This window comes from Rhipicephalus microplus, chromosome X, assembly GCF_043290135.1.
Source record: "Rhipicephalus microplus isolate Deutch F79 chromosome X, USDA_Rmic, whole genome shotgun sequence".
Taxonomy (NCBI): Eukaryota; Metazoa; Arthropoda; class Arachnida; order Ixodida; family Ixodidae; genus Rhipicephalus; species Rhipicephalus microplus.
In genome coordinates, this window is record NC_134710.1 from 89890283 (window position 1) to 89910253 (window position 19971).

At 43.3% G+C, this 19971-nt stretch overlaps 1 protein-coding gene across 4 annotated transcripts in view; it reads left to right on the forward strand.

Annotated features, from left to right (window-relative positions):
* The window catches only part of LOC119176213 (uncharacterized), a 126165-nt gene that overhangs the window by 24151 nt on the left and 82043 nt on the right, over window positions 1–19971 (forward strand). For all 4 annotated transcript variants that reach the window (XM_037427389.2, XM_037427387.2, XM_037427388.2 and 1 more), the window contains exons 6-7: window positions 4797–5154; window positions 14365–14489. In XM_037427389.2, the coding sequence (XP_037283286.2) occupies window positions 4797–5154; window positions 14365–14489 (483 nt within the window). The remainder of the gene's footprint in view (window positions 1–4796; window positions 5155–14364; window positions 14490–19971) is intronic.

Here is a 19971-nt window from a genome sequence, read left to right on the forward strand (position 1 = left end):
ATAAGTACCCAGCTTTACCAGTTTTAAAGTCATGGGCATAAATGTAATGCATCACTGTGGTCACTTCTCCTAATGGCATCATGATGAGGGGAAGATATAGCATGTACTTCCTAGATGATGAGCTGGAGCAGAAATGTTCTGATGCTAATCAGCATGTTTGTTTGTTTGTCTTCATTGTCACCTCTTGAGCAACAAACAGAATAAAATATGTGCATTCATAAAGGGCACAGGGAATGTCTACACTAAAGCTTGTGCTTAAAGGCAGTGATTTTGCTTCCGTGCCAACTGCGCCAAAGTGCGTTAAATCAGGTTTGCTGCGCCATCCTGATAATATCAACGGAAATTGTGCCAAACTGCACCAAAGTCGGATTTGGGAGTATCTATCACCGGCAATAGGCGTGCCAGTGCGACAAAACATGTGTAGTTTGTTCTTAGGGCCATTAGTCATAATCACTCACATCAATCAACAGCTGCACCAATTGCACCAATTTGACACAATTCCCGATAGTTGTGCCGAGCTGCGACTAAACCGTGAAATTTACTGAAATTGTGCCACGCTGTGCCAAAATGCTTAGCCAGCCTCAAAATTTTCTCAGGTGCACTAATTCCGGCGAGAAATGCAGGCCATGTCGGCCACCTGCAATTAGTGCTATCATTCAAAGCACGCAGACCCTAACTATAGTGCCTAGAATATATACTTAAAATTTTGTAGGCACCCGCCCTACGCTCGGGAGGTGTGATTGATTCGATAAAGTAACAACGCTGCGTGCCCATCGGTCTGCTGACCGCAGCGGATACCTATCAGCGGGACGAAAGAACTTGAAGATGGAAATGTGTTGCTATAGTTACCAGCGCTTCACGGGAACTGAAATTTCCGAGCTTGAAAATGTGGTTATGGCTTGTAACAAACTAAAGTTGGAAGCGTATGCTCGACCAAACAATTTCGGCCGTTCTGCGAATGCCGCCATTGCCAACAACCACGTTGACTGCTTAGCACAGGCACATAAAACATTTCTTTTGTCTTGGAGTTGCGTCGTCCCGGCCACGGTCCTAGCGGTGCGGGAATCTCAAGGTGGTGTCTCCACTCGCAGTTTCCTTTCGAGTGTTTTCTTGCTTACCAAGTGTCGTGTAGTGGCAAGAGTAGTGTTTTCGGGATTGTGAAAGTGTACTTTACGAATGTGCGAAAAAGCGTTTTGCTTTTTAGTGTTCCTTTAATGGCGGAAACGCGCTCCCCACAGGGGCTCACGTCTAGTTCAATAGGTAGCATGAAACTATGACGACGATTCTTTAGCAAACTTTGTCCACTGCAGGAACGCTGCTGATGTAGCTCTTTTGCAAAGTTTTTATGAAAGCAATTTTCAGTAATAATTGCATGTGCCGCCAGAATGTCTGTTACGTCTACTTCTGGACATCGCATTCTAATTTTTCGTGCTTCGCATCCACAGAAAAACATGTGAACGGTGGGAATGCGTTGACAGTTTTTCTTCTATATACTTCATGAATCATCATTCATAAATGCTTTTTCGTAAATCTTTCCACCAGCATATTCGCGTTTGTAATTGCTGTTGCAATAAAAGACCCTACCCTTTCAAACTTAAGAAGATTGCTAGGGTCTGAATTCGAAATTTTTGTGGCCTTTTTTTTTCCCTAAAATGTCATTTCCTTAATGAGGTGACATTTAACATGGTTACACTACAACGTGACAGCAATGTACACGTTCAAAGCAGCAGCTACCCTTTTAAGTTTCACTTAATACATTTTTTTCTTGTTTATCTAAGGTTATTGATGAGAGTCTAAGCAAATCAAACCATCCCGCCTTTTACTGGATCATCAATACTCTTTGAGAATGGCAGCATTCTAATGCAGTAAAAAATACACAAGTTTCCTTTCTAAACAAATGTCCCTATCTCCAGGCAACTTTGTTTCCATTTAGGTACTGGTATTGGTGAGCTGTGTGACTCATGATGTGCTCACCAGTATGTTTCGTGTTGGAACAAACATTGTATGTGTATCTACTTGGCATTTATGTAATTAACACTGGTCTAACCAGAGTAAGGTATACATGTATACATACAGACATATAAACTCAAGTAAAGGTTTCTTGAACCCTTTCCTGCAAAGTATTTCTGGCTACGTCCCTGGCGGTACGGTGGCTTTCATATGGTACTGTTAATAACCAACACCTTAAAAACTAATAGTGTTCTGAAAGTTTATTCTGGGATGTGTGAAAATGTGCAGGAATAGAACAGCTGCGCCACTTGTGCCATTGTGCACCAAACACTTGCTTATTTGCTAAATCCTGTGCCGAACCACCGCTGTTGTGCCAAACTCGTTTATCAGCGCCGTATTCCAGTGCAGCACCCGAATTCAGCTGCAAGGGGCACAAGCCATCAAGCCCCGTGCCCGAAAGTGTGGCTGAAACATCGCGTTTTCGATTTCATTGAAATGGTTATAGTTTCGGTTTTGTAAGCGTGTGATCGCTCGAGCAGCAGCTGTGAGCTTTGATTGTAAGGGTGTGGTTGTGCTCACACACTATATCTCTCCAGGCATCTGTGCGAATGGCTTGCAAACCCTTCTACCTGCTATGCGCTCAATGTGAAGAGACTGTGAGAAGAGCATTTCTTCCTGATGGGGTTGTACTCTCTTACACCCGCGTTTTGCATAGTTATGTGATATGGAGTCCAAAAGTGTTAATTGCGAGCCTTGCTTCATACAACATCACAATCTGTTGTTATTGAATTCATTGCTTTGCCCTTGTGATGAAACAAATTTTTTTTTAATTTGATGGTAGCGTTAAGAAAAGAACAAAAAAATATGGCTGTAACGGTGCTGAAAAGCAGGGGGGTGGTTTTCGATTCTCGCAACAGCCTAGCAAAGAAAGGTGCACAGGACTACACATCAAGTGCATGCGTATATTGTCGTTCATTTTGCCACTGTGCTCTATTACATGGCAGTTATCGACTTTGCAGTTGGCACTCTCACGTTCAAGTAAAAAAAAATGGTGAATGTACAAAGCTAAAATAGCTGCAGTCTTACCACAAAGGGTAAGCAAGGAAGGCAATTGCAGCAAATGAAGAGAGGCTGGCAGCTTACTCTATTGGATCTTATTTCATGTAGCTTTACAAAACACTGGTGCGAGACAATACAGCTACGCCAACAAAGCAACACTTTTCACACAATCTCTTCACGCAGCACGTGGAGTTGTATGCATCCCTAGGTTACAGACTTTTGGGCTAGTTGGTTTGTTACATTCATCAAAGCCATAGCGCTGACAAGACAGGGACCACAGAAAGAGATCCTAGAAAAAGATACCACAGAAAGGTATGTAACAAATCAACTTGCTCACAAGCTGGTTCTTTTGCATTTTGTTCCGAGTACATTTTGAATAAGAGCGCAGATTCTACCCGATGAGGGGAAGCTATTGTTTGCTGGCATTATTCCTTTATTAGGCTACAGTTTAATGCAAAATCCCGAAGTCTGATTGGCAGTGCTTGGCACCGATCTATTAAGGCTTCCTGTACCAGTGCATTCATATTTTTGCACGTACAAAAAAAAAAAAAAGGCGACAAAGCTGCCTGGCAATGCTTTCTGCTTGCGGGTTAGATCACCGAAATTTTGTGGAACATCATTCCTAGACTGTGCACTGAAAACCAAAGAAGCAGCACTCTCCGGTGCTACAAGCCGTCAGAACTGCGGGGAATGTCACCCTCCCGGTCTATGTAGAATGAGTACTCAGACAAAATGCAAGTCCGATCCTCTTTTTGTGGTCCTAGCTTATCAGCACTATGGCTGCAATGAGTGAGCTGGTTGCTAATGGCTGCCAAGCTAGCGCGCATGCCAGTGTATGGCTGCAATGAGTGAGCTGGTCGCTGATGGCTGCCAAGCTAGCGCGCATGCCAGTGATCGGGACCTACACCCTTAGGTGCAAAGTTCACGGTTGCTGCTCAAGTGATGACTCCCTTTCCCTTTGTAACGTTTCATGCTAATTTAAAACGAGTGTGATGTTTTCTCGTTTTTAAGGCAGGCTTCTCTAGAGGAGTGATGTTTTCACATGTGTCCTCCGAGTAACGGAGATAGGTTGGCTTGCTTCATCTCTGTTCAGCCGCATTCCTCGCCTCCGCTCATGCACTTTTGCCCGTGGGTAGAACATACGATTGGACTTTATATGGGATCCGACGACAGAAACACGTCCAGAGTAGCCGTATAACTGCTATCACAATAGCAAGGCGGTTGCACAGTTTAGCTTAGTGTTTGAAAAATGCACCATTGGGCAAATGTTGCCTCACAAGTGCTGGGAAATGGGGCTGCATCTGCCCTGAACGTTTTCTTTCACTGTTTCAAACTTGCTCGAAAACGCCTTTCTAGCTGCTCAAAGTCTGTTCCAAAATGTCACTGTACGCTGCAAGCCTGCTACAAATGGCACCTTTGCCTGCTCCTAGGACTGCTCTAAAACCCATGTACCCTGTTCCACCTCTGAATGTCACTATCAACACTATTTACTAATGCAGTTTGTCTTGACTGTTCTTGCTGTAAGCTCATGTATTTTAATTGTTGTTGGAAGTTATTTTCCTCAACAACTCACTGCTGTTGCAGAAGAATCAAAAGAATAATGAAAATTGGATGAACAGAGTTTCAGAATAAGCTTCTCCCTCAGGTGTGTTTCAAATAGTGACCCTTAATAATTTTTATGCACTGACTATAGATATAAGTTTATTATCTGACTGGTGCAAAATTTTGCTACGAAACACTTCAGGTGTTACTTCAGTATTCAGCAACACTTGTGGTATGTTTTGCAGGTTATTTGACCCAGATACAGACCAAAAGGATGTTTTGTGCTGGATAGGGGTGAAGCGGACATTGCAACGAATATACGAGAAGGCAGGACTAGGGAGCATGTGTGTGTCTTCCTTGTGCGATGACCAGCCATCTCTATCAGATGCTGAGGTGCGTGCCATGGTGTCGCACCTGCGCCGCAAAGACTCTCATCACCTGCTTCAATGCCTCAAGTACCAGGTTCAACAGTTTGTAGTAGGGTCACGCCTGCGCATACTGCGCGAGCTGGTGACTGGGTCCCAGGTCGAAGAAGCTCTTGTAGCAGAGTATGCAAAGCTGCGACTTGCCTGGGAAGGACTGAACCCCCTGCTCGACGAACTGGTATGCCTGTCTTGTCATAGAAACCAGGCCTTTCATCTGTTTCAAGCTTTATCGCTAAGTTTCTTGGAGCACTTTCTGGTTCTCTTGTTGTTGCACTCATTTCTTCTGTGTTGTATTGTAAATGTAACAACAGATTCCTTCCCTTCTCCTCATTAGCTGTAATGTACTTCGGTGTCCTCTTAATGCTCAGTGTTGCCACGAACTGTCATGACATGGGAGCACATTTGTCACTAATATGGACAGCATCTAAATATACACCTGGGTGAACTTGATGAGATTGTTGTTTTTATTATCAAGCCAGGGACCAGTTGTGCACTTCTAACGCGACAGCATTAGAGTGCTCGTTTTGCTGAAATTCTGGTGCCACCATCGTTAGTTGGGAGTGAAAAATCATCATTTTGTGTGTGACCGAAAAATCACGAAAGATGCCAATAAAATAATGCGAATTTTCTGGTATGCAGGAGGATCGAATTCTGGTCGTTTTTGTGGCAAACAGGTGTTCTACCGCACAGCTACGCGTCTGCTTGCAAAAACAGTTGACGTAACTTCGTCAGCTTGGATATGCAGTGAAAATAACGTTCATTTTTTACAAACGCTTGTGTCCCATATACAGGCTTCACAATACAACATCTAATATCACAGTAATATTGCACAGTACTAGCGGGACACAGGCGGCAACACAGGCACCGGGGAAAAACTTTTGGGAGGCTGCTTTCTCACACAAACAACACACGATTTATTTACATAATGCAGGACTGTTAAACTAAGCGTACAGGCATGCCTTTACATGGCACACGAGAGGGCTAGTGAAGGCCAGAGAAAGAGCATTGCGATCGGGCATCAGAACATGTGATTATTATAATGACTTCGTAGTTTAAAGCCAGTTACCCATTACAAAAAGCACACACGTTACTGCATGTATTCCCTTGAAGGGGCCCTTCAACACTTTATGAGCCAAGTCAGAAAACTGTGCCGATCGGTAGTCGAGGCTCCTGAGAACACCGAACCAAATATTATAGAACAGCACATGGCCTGGAATTCGCGAATTCCCAAGGTCACTTAAACATTCAATTTTCTTCTCTGAAAAAGTTATGCTACGAGCTAAGATATCACACGTCACAGCCATTGTATCAGCCATTGCGTGATTTGAGCATGCCGCACCCGGTAGTGACTAAGGCCACCACGCGAGTCCACGACATGTCCAAGTGTACGCACGATCACACTGAAAAATCGCACGTTTGAAAAAAAGAGAGTGAGAAGTGCTCAAGGTCACACGGTCAGTGATGGAAGTGCTGCTCCAATTGCTCCAAACTGCTCCAAAGGAGAAATGCTGCTCCAAAGTGCAATATTTGCTAGTAACTGCTCCAAACCTGCTCTGAAAGGATGTTGGAAAACTTAAAAAATAAAGTTCAACCATGAGAACAATCCCGTGATTCTAAGTGAAACCAAAAGTAAGCTTAGAAAATTGAAATTGCTCCAGCCACAGTTCAAAAAGAGCCCGACGTTTCGAGACCGACTCGGTCCCTTCCTCAGGGGGTGACTGTCTTGGTCATGGAAGTGTCGTCGCGTCGTGTTCTCTCACCACGGCTCCGGCTTTCCCTTTCCACCACGTTTCGGAGACCGTGAACGTACACCGAAGGCATTGTTCCCAGCGAGCGGTTCACGTTGGCAGGCGTATGCTGAATGTGCCAAGACTCGAGCAAGAGCCTCTTTCCCAAGTTCCGTTCTGTTTCAATAACAGAAACGCCGTCTAAGTCAATTTTATGGTCGTGCTTCTCGCAGTGCTCCGCCAGAGCGCTACGTTGCACTTCCATCTTCCTGACGTCGTTCTTGTGTTGGCGCATTCTTTCCGGGAAACACTTGCTCTCACCTATGTAGCAGGCTGGACACCCAGAACACGACACTTTGTAGACAACGCCCGTGTGTAGCTCCCTCGGAAGTCGGTCTTTCGGCCGCGGTAGCAAGCGCGCGAGCGTCGAAACAGGTTTATGGATTACCGTGACCCCGGCTTTTCCTAGGATTCTCGAGAGCTGTTCACTTATGCCCGGCACATATGGAATGGCGACGCGGTTGTTCGGCGTCTTCGTTTCTCTCGTGTGCGGTGGTGTGGCCAGGGCGGAAAGGGGGTCGGGCGATGTGTCGCTTGCAGGTGTCTTTCCGCGGTGCGGTGGTTGTCGTCTCGACAAACGGCGTGACGCCCGGCGGATGAACGCTTCTGTGTAGCCATTCCTTCGTAGCTCGGCGACAATCCTCTTTTCTTCTTTCTTCCTCTCACCTTCCGACGTGCAGATTACTCGTGCACGTGAGAGGAGTGCCGAAACCACTGAAGCTTTGTGGGCAGTTGGATGACAGGATGAAAAATGCAAATACCTGCCGGTGTGAGTTGGCTTTCTATACACCGAAAAGATCATGCGCTCGCCCTGTCGTCTGACTAAAACATCGAGAAACGGAAGCGCCCCGTCTCGCTCTCGTTCCACCGTGAACTGTATCGCTTGGTCGATGGAGTTTAGATGTTCGAGGAAGCTGTCTTCCTCGAAAGAAGGCAGCAGTAGAGTAGAATAAAAAAACGAGCATGGGGTCCGAGCTCGAGTAATGGCATTGTTCTGTTCAGTCTCTTTTTTTCACCTTTTTTTGGTTTCCATAGTTCACACAGCTGAGGGGCATTACACAGGTACAAACATAAAAAGCCATTTAATAAGTTGATTGTACTGAACATAACTGTTAACTCCATTATATCGCGTGCTAAAGCTAAATCTCAAGTGGGACACTTGCAAGGGGTGTCCTCCGCAGCCTGAACACCAGAAAAGTCCAGACTCTCTCCCCCCCCCCCTGCCCATGACTTATGCCAACTATACTGCTTGTACACTAGCTGCCTACTAGCATATGGTATGTTGTTTAATAATAAATATAAATATTTATTAGATGCTTAATCATATTTTAGACTTCAAGAGTCGTTAGGAACATGCATCTGCTCCGAAAACACCAATAAGAACCCTAAGCTGTAGCATATTTTTCTGCTCCGAAGACACTTGAGCCTGCTCCAAAGCACCATTTTTTCTGCTCCAGAATCTGCTCCAGAAATCAAAATGTCGCTTCCATCACTGCAAGGTGCACGTGACATGTCTTTCTCCGTGCCACCTCTCTCTGCTTAGCTTCCAGTGCTTTCATCGGTACGAGAAAATAATGCAATTGCAGCATGTGACAAATCTTTGTAACTCCACTTTTACTGGACGGATTTGAAACATTTTTGCGGCACTGAATTCATGAGGCAATAAGCTTCTTTAGTGAATCTGTCCCATGGCTTCTTGAAAAAGTGTTGCAGGGCCCCTTTAAGCAAGTTCAAAAAGATTTCAAGAGTATCATTTCTCATGGTTTGAAGCATGCTGCCCATTACACAAAATGCAGCCATATGTGAAAGTTTTGCTGATACAAGCCACTTTCAACTTTAGTGATTATGTTATAGTAATCCTCAATTTAAGCTTCTCGAGTAACATTGTACAATGAAGCGTATGCACTAAGTGGTTGAAGATTGCACTAGGGACAGGATAACACTATTGTGTTCAACTCTTCAAGGCAAAGCTTAAGGGTCACCCAATTTTTTTCATTCAATATATTTAATTATTGTGAAATGGAACTTTGATATAAGAGATTCTCATGGTGTTGCTGACAGCTAGTGTAGAGGTTTGGCAGACACAATACTATGAGAAATGAGCCAAAATTAGTTTTGATTTTTGGCAAGAAACTCTTGCAATTTTTTTTTTGTGATCTTTGAAACAGGGAAGTAATATAGCTTGCTGTGCAAATATATATCTGTGTAAATAAAGCTATTTTATTATTCCGTCACAAAACAGTTGTTAATATTAACATCAAAGTTTGGCAGGTGAAGAATAGTCACTCACATAACTAATGTGGCTTAATTTGCGCACATTTCTCATTAAGAGCCTGGGAAGCACTTGATGCCGCTTACTTTACTTTACTTTACGATATTATTTCCGTAGCTTACACTAAAAATATTTCCACTGAGCATTGTGTGGTCGGCTGACGTTTTCGGAAGCTTGGAAGGCGTGTAGCTTACACTTCATCAAACATTGTGGCCAGGTGTAACTGAACTGAAGGTGTTGCCGAACACTAATAATGATGTTTGATATTGAGCACATCTTTGAAGGGTTGCGTATTTCTCATGGATTCTGAGACAAAAGCCCTCAGTGCAGGACAATCTTGTTAGTCTGGATTTCGATACATGGACGTGTCTGGATTTCGTGTCTGGATTTCGATACATGGAGCTTTTGGGGAGTTTTGCAACTCTTATTATTATTCAGTAACTCTGACTCACGGTGACCTCCCTATTTTTCTCATGTCACTATGCTGCAGTCAATACATGTTGTGATGACGTAATAGGTGTCATTTTTCCTTAGCCGCTTTTCCTTCATCTGAAGTTTATTCTCCCCGGCTGCTCACGAGTTCGTGGCCCCTGTGCACGTTTTGTGTTTGGCGACACTGCTGTCACCAAACAGGAAACAGACAAGAAGTCTGTTCTAACAGACTTCTTGATGCGTACTGTGCGGAAACGCTTCACAGTTCTGTGCGTTGACGTGGTCAAGCATTGCATAGAGTTTTCTATAAGTACACTAGAGTAAACTTTGGTGCTAGTGTATATGGCAGCTGCAACACACGGCGCTTCAGCCAGCATTTGAATAATGTGTAGTACACAAATATGTCTAATCTTCACTCGTTCCCCTTCGTTTGGCTCCTGGTCGGTAATCCGTCTCGGTGGATCAGTGGCTAGGGTCCTCAGCTGCTGATTCCAAGGTCGCGGGTTCAATCCCAGCCTCGGTGGCGGTCACATTTCAATGGAAGCGAAATGGTAGAGGCCCATATACTGTGCGATGTCAGCACACGTTAAAGAATGCTGGGTGGCAAAAATTTCTGGTGCCCTCCTCTACGACGTCTCTTAATATCACATCTTGGTTTTGGGATGTAAACCCTATATATTACTGTTAGAGACTGCTCAACAATGAGAAGCCTATAATTAATTCTCTGTTGCGTGTGGCAATAAACGATGTGCTGTGTTATCACTAAAGAGCCCCGAGCAACACATTGCAGCAATAAAAATAACGCAAGTCTAAAATTTTTCTTAAATGCTCCATATAGCCAAGAACAACATTTTGAAGTGCTCTATATGACTCAGAACAATACTGTGCCAATTCAAAATGCCTAAATGTCCAATTTGTTGGTATTGCTTCCCTAGGGACTGCGAAATAATTAGAAAATTCGGGCTGTCTGAGAAAATCTATCCACGCTTTATTACTTTGCTCTAGTGGTCAATTTTCTGAGGCCATGTTCGAAATAGCTCTCAATGCCTGCCAGTACACTTGTCAGGCACTTTTGGGCTCACGCATTTTCTTGTGATTTTGCTCAGTACCTGCTGGGAACCTTGCCTATTTCGAGGTAAACTGAAAGTTTTACTGAATCTTGCCTATGTTGTGCCAATCTCCAATTGCAAATTCGCAACGAGCGCCGGTAATGTCAAGTGCTAGGGTGAGACAACAAAGAACTCGTCTAGCTTATTTTGATGCCTGTGCGCATGCTAACCATGAGCCACTGTAAAAAAATCTATGCTCATTATTGAAACGCAGCATTTGTTCGTGCCTGAAGCTGATTGATTGTTCATAGCTGCACACAACACGTTGCCTACTAAGCCTTCATTGCTGGAGAGCTTTCTGTACCTTACACAAGTGCAGCACCAGCAAGCTGCTTTCGTTCCTGAAAGCAACATGTCTGTATGGTGCACTTAGTGGTCTTGCACAGAGAAGCAGCAGTGAATGGCAGAACGTAACACTTCGATTGTCTCCTATTAAAAGTATGCAGTATGCTTACAACTGCACTAAGACACATGCACTACCAAGCAGTTAGCTGACCTTATCATATATGGGTTGTCAGTGATTAAATGGCACTAGTGCGTTCATCTCCTGCTGCCATAACTCCATACTCTGCCAGTGCTTATATGTAAAAGCATCGCCCCACTGTGCCATGTCAATGACCCTTTCAAATTCATTGTATGCTTTGCCCTTAGCATTTTGGCATTGCAGCAAAGCTGACTTTTCAAATATGCTTCAAACAGATATACTGATGAACCAAAGTGCTGGTTCAAGCATACGAGATAAGAGCAACAATAGTGTTTGGGTGTCTATAAAAGGCATTTTAGACACTGAATTTAGGGTGAAGAGTCTTTGCAAAATTCAGACACCAAAAAGTGTCAGCGTTCGAAATGTCAGACACACTTGGACTTCACGAGGCTTGTTGTGGTTTTGTGAAAGTGTCCACTTTCAAACAAATCAGCAGCAGATGTCCAAGAAATCTGCAGACTTGACTGTACAGTTAAACCTGCTTATAACAAACCTGTATATAACGAATTCCTCGATATTGCTGTTGCACAATATTGCACGAGTTTTGCCATTTCCCACTGTTGCTTTATAGACGCACATGTATTTGCGACCTCTGTATAACAAGGTGCAGGGGGAGACAACCTTGATAAAGCGAATTTGCCCCCACGGACAATCTAGGAATTTTGCTCCACATTTTGGTACGAGCATGCATCTTCCGTGGCTTCCCCGCCGCTGCCATAGCACGAAGCGACGGCGGCGCGCATGGCGCACTAGGCGAGTGCCTATGGAGGGCGTTTGCTGAATAGTTTTCCGCCGTATCCGTGTCCGTGTCGTTCACTGTTTGTTTTCGACGCCGTGCGCACGTGCGTAGTTTCACTGCGCGCCCATGGTGTGGCCCCGACGACGATCAGCTTTGCTTTTTTTTTTTTGCGATAGCAATTATACGAACAGTCTCCTGGTTTTTTGCTTTTGCCGCTGTCATTCACCGTATATCTATATGTATCTATAAATGAAAATGCAAAAAATAAAAAAAAAAGTCGCCCGTGCTCAGCGCTCAGCTCGTCACGATGCGCCGACGCGCGCTTATCTTCCACACGTACTTTGTTCCGCGAATGGGGGGGAGGGGAGTTGGATGCTTGTGCGCGCGCGCTTATCCTTCGATGGGAAGAATCGCGCGCCTTTGACGTTGAGTAGAACGATTGCATTTAGTTGCCGAGCATACAAAGATCACTTTGCTCGCTGGACAGGCGCCGTTTGCGAAAAGATTGCGCTTTTCAAACACCGCGAAGTAACAACTGGGGCATTTGTGAGTTCGCACTTATATCTGTACCTTTGTTTATGTTTTGTGCCTCATTTTTCTTTAAACAGCGCATTAAGTGTCGAGCGGTCAGCGTTGTTAGTACGCTCTCGTCCTGTGTATGTTTTCATACGTCATCATGCGTCAGCAGCGTGCTGCCCCCTTCGATCTGCTTGGCGTTCTCAGCGTTACATTCCAAGCTGTTGCTATTCATTGCTTCGCCCTTGCGGCAAAACTGTGATTTTTCTCAACTTCAACAACCGTGTCGTCACCACCAAAGGGTTGTCAGATAAGGTGCTGATAGAAACTCGCCGAGACCACAGTGACGAAGGATCTTCGGAGGTGGACTCGTCGCGTGCTTTCATCTTGCGCCGCGAACTCGCAGGCTGGTAGACTTTTGCGATTAGTCGAATAGTTCTGGCAACATAACGGCGCGATGAATGCAATGCAATGAACACGATATGAGAAAATTGTAATGTTATAAAAAGTAAGGCTGGCAGCAAACTGTTTTGGATCTGATATCGCGGAACTCCTACAAAATGCTGGTGTGAGCAAATACGGCTGCTCCAGGGTGAAGTGCTCTTTTCAGACCACCCCTTCGCGTTGAAACTGCACTGATACTCGCCGAGATAGCAAGCGCGCCAGCGATCGCAACCACCTTTAAAATCCACGTTCATTATTGCTACTTGAGTGATTTCCCCCCCCCTCCCCACGTTGTTTCATTTCATGCTGGTTCTAGATGTGTGGTCTACTTTCTGTTTGAGCATTCAACGGCAGTTCTAAGACGCGAGAGATGTTATCTTATGCCCTTTCCAGGCGATAGGGATGGGCCGACTCGTTTGATCTCTGCTTTAGCAGCGGTTGCGCGCTTTTACCCGCTCGTGAATGTTACGGTGCGCGGGAGCATGTTATCAATTTGGACTTGTTGCAACGGCAAAAACCCTCCAAAGCGTCCATATAATTTTTATCGAAATAATAATGCAGTTTTTTATTTTACTGTAAAATAAGTGTTCTGGGTTCGCTCTGCCTTCATTCCCTCTCTTGTTTAATTTGCACGCTTATATTTTAAATTTTCGTACCGAACCTGCATGTAACAAAATCCTCTTTGTAAGGAATTTTTCCGGGAATTTATCAATGTCGTTATATCCAGGTTTAACTGTAAATGCATTGTCACCCTCTGTGGTAACTTAGCACTTGAGGTGTTGCACTGCTGGGTTCGAGAGCTTGGGCTTAATTTCGAGTCACAGCAGCCATAGTTTGATTGAGGCAAAACTCAAAGACTAAGTGTATACTTATTAGATTTAGGTGCGCATTAAAAAGTCCCAAGTGGTTGAAATGAATTCCGTGTCCCCCACTACGACCTGTAATCATAACCTCGGCAATTATTATTATATATGTATTGTCAGTAAAACAGTAATTCGGGGGGTAACATTATTGGTGGTCATCTGTGGTCAGTCACTTTGTTTTCAGCATTGTATAAGGAGATTGTGCTACATAGTTTTCAGAATTTTGGGAGAATCATTATCCTGCACATAATACCGTGAGCTGTAAGACTAGGCTTGCCATTTTATATTTGTTATTTTCCATTTAATAGACTACATGTATTGCACATTCAAATTAACCTGTTCACTACCAAACAAAGATGTGGACAATAAAAAGCAGTGCAGTTTGCAAAATTTTATTCCATGAGATTTCTCCAGTGGAAAAGAAACAAAAAGTATTTTTGTAGTTTCAAATATGTAAAAACACTGCTAATAAATACAAATTATAGCTTTCACATATGCTTCACATATTTTTGAAATGATGGGCACTTTGCTGTTGTAATTTGCTGAAGGCATGTTCACAAACATGGACATGAGAACTAAGAGGTCAAAGAGCAATGGCTGACATAAGCTAAAGAAAAAAAATGGTTGAAAGTGTGATATATTTCGTGTAATATAGAAAAGTTCTCATCTGAAAGATGTGGGGGGGGATATTTTATATAATATTTTTTGTAAAGTCTCACGCAGACTCCTTTTCGTTTTTTAGGTTACACTCGACCTCAACAAATATGGTTTGTCCTGGGAGGTGGTGAATAAGTACCTATTTCAAGCTATTATCTACTCTGATCCAGAGATTTACAAATCTGTGACAGACTTGCTCAACCAAAGACAGTGAGTTCCTCGATCTTCTTTATATAAAAGTGTGTTATAATATGTGCCTGATGCTCAGTTTGCTTACACTCATACTAAACAAAACAGTCATCATTTATTGCATGTTCTGTATATTTGGCTTTTGTATTCATGAATCTGGCAACTGAATTCATTGGTATCTCACAAAGCAAATAAATTGGTATTTTTTTTAAAGAACACGTGCTAGCCACTGTACATGACTCTCTAGGGAAGCTTTTATTTTACTTGTGTTGTTTACTTTGTCTTCGTTGGCCTGCAACCATGAACAAGAATGGCTATTGTGTTAAGCAACTGCAATGTATTTCACTGCACACAGCCTATACAGACGAAAACTTTTCTAAGACATTTCTTGGACAGTTGTATGATGATAAACTGTTCCGGGTTATGAGGCATGAATGAAATGTTTCAGTTCTCAGTGTCCACACCTTATAGGATGTGGGAGTGATGAAATCCCTATGTATGCGCAGTAAGAATGAAGCGCAGAGTGTCCCGTCAATGCTGCATCTGTACCTGAGCACTCTGCATGAGCATGTATGCACAGCTTGACATAACAGTGATACCCAGATACAAATTTTACCATTGCTCAGTGGACAGCAATCAAGTGTCAAGCGATGCAAGGCCAGATAATGCAGTTCCAGACAGGTTTTGCCTGAACATTCTGTTGGTACTTTTATTTACTTTACATGAACACATGTATCTGCCAATCGAAAATTACAGGAAACTGATCCACTTTCTTTCCCAAGTAATGCAACGACTCACCTGAAATCAAGACTACACATTACTATCAATTATGATCAGTAAATTTTAGTTTCTTATGAAGGCGAAGCATTTAGTGATGTAGGCGTGTACCTGAGTAGGGCACCTGACATGCCCAGACCCTTTTTACTCTGAAATCCAACTTTTCCTCTATCCCTACTCTCTCTTGCTAGTGTTCTTAAAGAGCCTCGCCGTGGTGGTCTAGTGGCTGAGGTACTCGGCTGTTGACCCATAGGTCGCGTGATTGAATCCCGGCTGCGGCGGCTGCATTTCTGATGGAGGGGGAAAATTGTTGGCCCGTGTGCTCAGATTTGGGTGCACATTAAAGAACTCCTGGTGGTCAAAATTTCCGGAGCGTCTATGGCGTCTCTCATAATCACATGGTGGTTTTGGGACGTTAAACCCCACATATCAATCAATTAGTGTTCCTAAGGAGCAAGTCCTAGCAGTTCTTCTTGCCACCACCCATGGCACGAAGATTACCTTGCAAACACCTTCCTCAGACCCACCCCACACACACACACACAAAAAAAAAAACCTCTGGCTGCGTGCCTGGATGTGCATTCTCAAGGGGGCAGACTCATATTAGACATTTTTTGTTTATTTTTTCAGTGATCTTCATCAAAGTGGACAGGATTGTGCAGTTTTTTCTGCTGATTTCAAATATGTAATTATTTTTCCTGTAACTCATTTTGTTCCTGAGATAACTTAAGTTCTGGCCCTATTGTTTAAAACCACCATAGACAAAAAAGTGATTAAATAAAAGTGATATGTAAATATGGCAACATAGACCAACTAATGACTAGACATTAAAGGTATGCAAGAGTTTTTTTTTTTTGCCTTGATTATTTTACAGTCAAATGAACTTTTTGTTTTCAAAATCAGTTTTATATGTTTCAATTTGATGAGTATTTAATTAAGAAGGCTTGTGCTCTAATATCTGCTCCCATACTTGCATTCTATGCACGTACAGGTTTCTATTGCAAAAATAATTATTGTATCTACCCCAGCTGCAGAGATATTGAGGCCTCAAAACTGAACAGTCGTAAATTTAGTTTTCTGAGAGAAATGGAAAAAACTGATAACACCCAGTTTCTTCAAAAAACACCAATCACGGTGTGCATATTTTGCAATGCTCATAAAGGCGCTCATAATTTGGTAGTAGGGCTTCAGACACAGGTGCTGGCAAATTATAAAGTAGCCTCGAAGTAGGTTCCCCATTTTTTGCTGGTTCTGCATTGTGCTAGCACCAAGAATCTGGATGGTCAGAATGACACTACAAAAAAATTACCACTACCTGGTGGATAAAAAGTTGCATAGTGATAGAAAAATACTTGCAGAAACCAAATATGCCAATTTTTAAAAGTGAATTTTTTTGTCACTTTTCGGTGCCAAAGACCAGTCGGCCCCCTTAAGTCGCGGATTGAAACAAATAAGGTGTACGTATGAGGTTTTGGAAACGCATCATCACTACAGCAGCCAAATGAAGTTCACACCCATTGAACAGCAACAACTTCCACTCATACCGCAGTATTATGAAAAACCAGTACAGTCGAAACCCGCAATAACGAAACCCCGCGAGTATGAAATTCCCGCGACAACGAAATATTTCCGAATCCTTGGCGAACGTTCATAGAAGCCCATTTATTACGTATCTCGCGGCAACGAAGTGTTTTTGGACAGCGATCCCGCATTAACGAACTTTCTACCACAATGCGGGCCTTATTTTACCCTCCCGCCAGAGGTTAACTGTCGAAAATATGCTCGTATGCGTGTTATGCGCACTCAAAATTTATAAAAGTCTGCTTTTGCCGCGCTAGCGTGGGTACCGCCATTTTTGTTTTTTTGTTTACTTCAGGAGGGACGTGGCTTTGGGATCGTGAAAAAATGACGAAAAATTCGATTTTTTTTTAAAATCAAGTTTTCAGTTTCTGGAACCCTTTTTCTATCCGATTCCAAAATATCCACACTGAAAACCGCGCAGAAGTGCTTCGGAAAATTTATTTCACCCACCTAGGTAGCGGAACTTTTTCTGGAAATCGTGAGAAAGCAGCGATTCTTGGGCTCATCGGAAAGAGCATTTCTCCGTGTTTAACTCTCCCGCCTCAGCTGGCTCCTCCCTTTAAAAACAAGTGCACAAAAAGCACATGTTTGAAGGTCGTTTTGAGGCCTTTGATTGGCTGTGGCCGCCATGTTGCCTCAACACGCCTCCCCATTGGCCCAATGCTCACTCCGGGAGATTGTCGTCTGCTGCTTGTCCATCGCGAGGAAACGGCTCTCGAAAATTGCTACTTTGTAACGTGTTCACGGCTCGATGATCACTTAAGATATAGTTACGCTTTAGTTAGGAGCAGTAGGCGGATGCGCGATCAGGTTACTACGAGCGCGGCGGGTCATTGGAGTCGTCTTTAGCCCTCACTCCGCCGACAGCGAGACTGCGGGCAGGAACGACGTGCTAGCGCACTCGTGGCGACGTGCTTCGTTGCAAGCAACAAAGCTGTAAGCGGCGGCACGGTCAGATTACTACGAGTGGCCGCACCGGATGGACGATAAGATTACTACGAGCGAGCACGCGGTCTACGAGCCCGGCGCGTCATCTGAGTTGGCTTTAGCCCTAACTCCGCTGACAGTGAGACTGCGGGCAGGAATGACGCGCTAGCGCATCCAAAACAACCCGCGGGTTGTTTTGGATGCGCTTGACACCCTTCGTTCCTTCTTCGGCGCACATGACGACGACGTAGCATTGGACCACTTTTTCCAGTACGAAAGGAGAGCTTTGAAGTTGTTGCATGGCAAGGGTCGGAAAAGTAAGTTGACCGACTTCTGGCAATAAATTTTCGTTCTGCTGGCCGTATCACTGTTTTTATGTCTCATACTCGCGGCAACGAAATTCTCGCGAAAACGAAATTTTTCGGTTTACCTGGTGATCTCGTTATTGCCGGTTTCGACTGTAATTTTTTGTTTACAAATTGAGCTTTATGGGACCACCTCACCTCAGCTGGTGCTCCACAGGTGAGTTTAAATTTGCAGCCCAGTTGGTTAAAAAAAAAAAAAAAACACGGTAACTTGATTTCGCAAAGCTATCAATGCTGTAGGTCGCAGATATAGGAACTCTTGATATTTCATTGTCATTTCTTTTCTGGCATTTGTGTTGCTGAGTAGCACACAAATTTTGTGGCGATGCCCCGCATGGAACAGGCTGGCTGTCACACATGAACACAATAAAAAGCCCCAACCAAGGAGCAGAAGCATGGGCAAAGCACACGCACATAGATGCACACACAGAGAGAAAACATTAAGATAGATTTACCAGTGCAAAAAGACGAAACATATAAGAAGGAATACACACACAGCGCTGTGTCTGTGTATTCCTTGTTATGTTTTTCGTCTTTTTGCACTGGTAAATCTATCTCAATCATGAATCAACTTGCCCTAGCAGCAATTTTCGAAAACATTAATGTGAATGCAGACATCTCGAGGCAAACATATTCTAGCATGAACCGGCACCCGTTTTGTGTTCACACGCTATTGCATCTTCACCAAAAACAGTGGTTGTAATGTAAACTCTGCTTTGTAACTGTAAACTCTGCTAAAAATCACTTACCTATTGATTGCAATGTGACATCAATGTTTAGCAATACAGGAGACTCTTAGGAAATGGAACCTGAAGGGACCGGGAAAATATGTTCCATTTAACAGGAGTTCCGTTTACTGAGAGGTGAACATGGGTGCAGAATACAAGCCGGAAACCAAGCATTGCAGAGGCAATAGTAGCAGTAACACCGTTTAACAGATTTTCGTGTACTGAGAGTCTACTGTAGTGCTATGCCAACTGCATTTTTTGTAATCTTTGTTCCATCTCTCTTTTTTCTATCTGGTGTAAAACTGCAATTACACTAACCTACCAACATGGTGTGTGGGTCTGTGAATAGTATATGTACATTCTTTTCATTTTCACCATTTATCACTTACAATATGGTCATTTGGGTGCAAAACAGTTGGCTTTGCCTGCTCCCCCGCTCTCCTCCCGCTTTTTTTTTCCTCGCTGTAATATTTTACTTTGATCTTTCTTCTCTCTTTTCTTTCTGGTGTAGAACTGCACTTACACTAAACTCCCATATTGTGTTTGGGTCTGTCAATAGTATATGTGTATTCTTTTTATTTTCACCATTTCTCACCATATAATATGTGCATTTAAGTGCAAAGGAGCTGGCTTTGCCTGCTTTTTTTTTCCGCTGCAAAATTTTAATTTGCAAGGTGTGTATTAGTTTTGTTCTTTTGCATGTGCAGGTGCTGATTTCTTTGGTAAAGTTCAGTTGAAAAGGCACATCTATTCGCTCCTGTCTTCACTGGCATTGTGTTTTCGATAACACTATGAGATTGTATCAAATTATCCAGCCAGAGAGTCTGCATTGAAACTTTCCCCTGGCAATTCAGTATAAATTTCTCTAGTATAAGTTTTTTCTTAGCCCTTGCAGCTCAGCAGCGTTTGGAAAGCAATCGCACAGTAACAACAGTAGTACTCGCAATTAGGCATAACCTACCGGTCATTTTGCAAGCTTGAATTTGAGAAATCTGTGAGCCTATGTAAAGGGCTTATGAAAAATGTTTTTTATAATACTTTTATAGATAATTACATTCCTTTATAACTAGCATAAAGAAATTGTTTGCAGTACCTGAAATGCACAGCAGAAGTTCAGCAGTAACT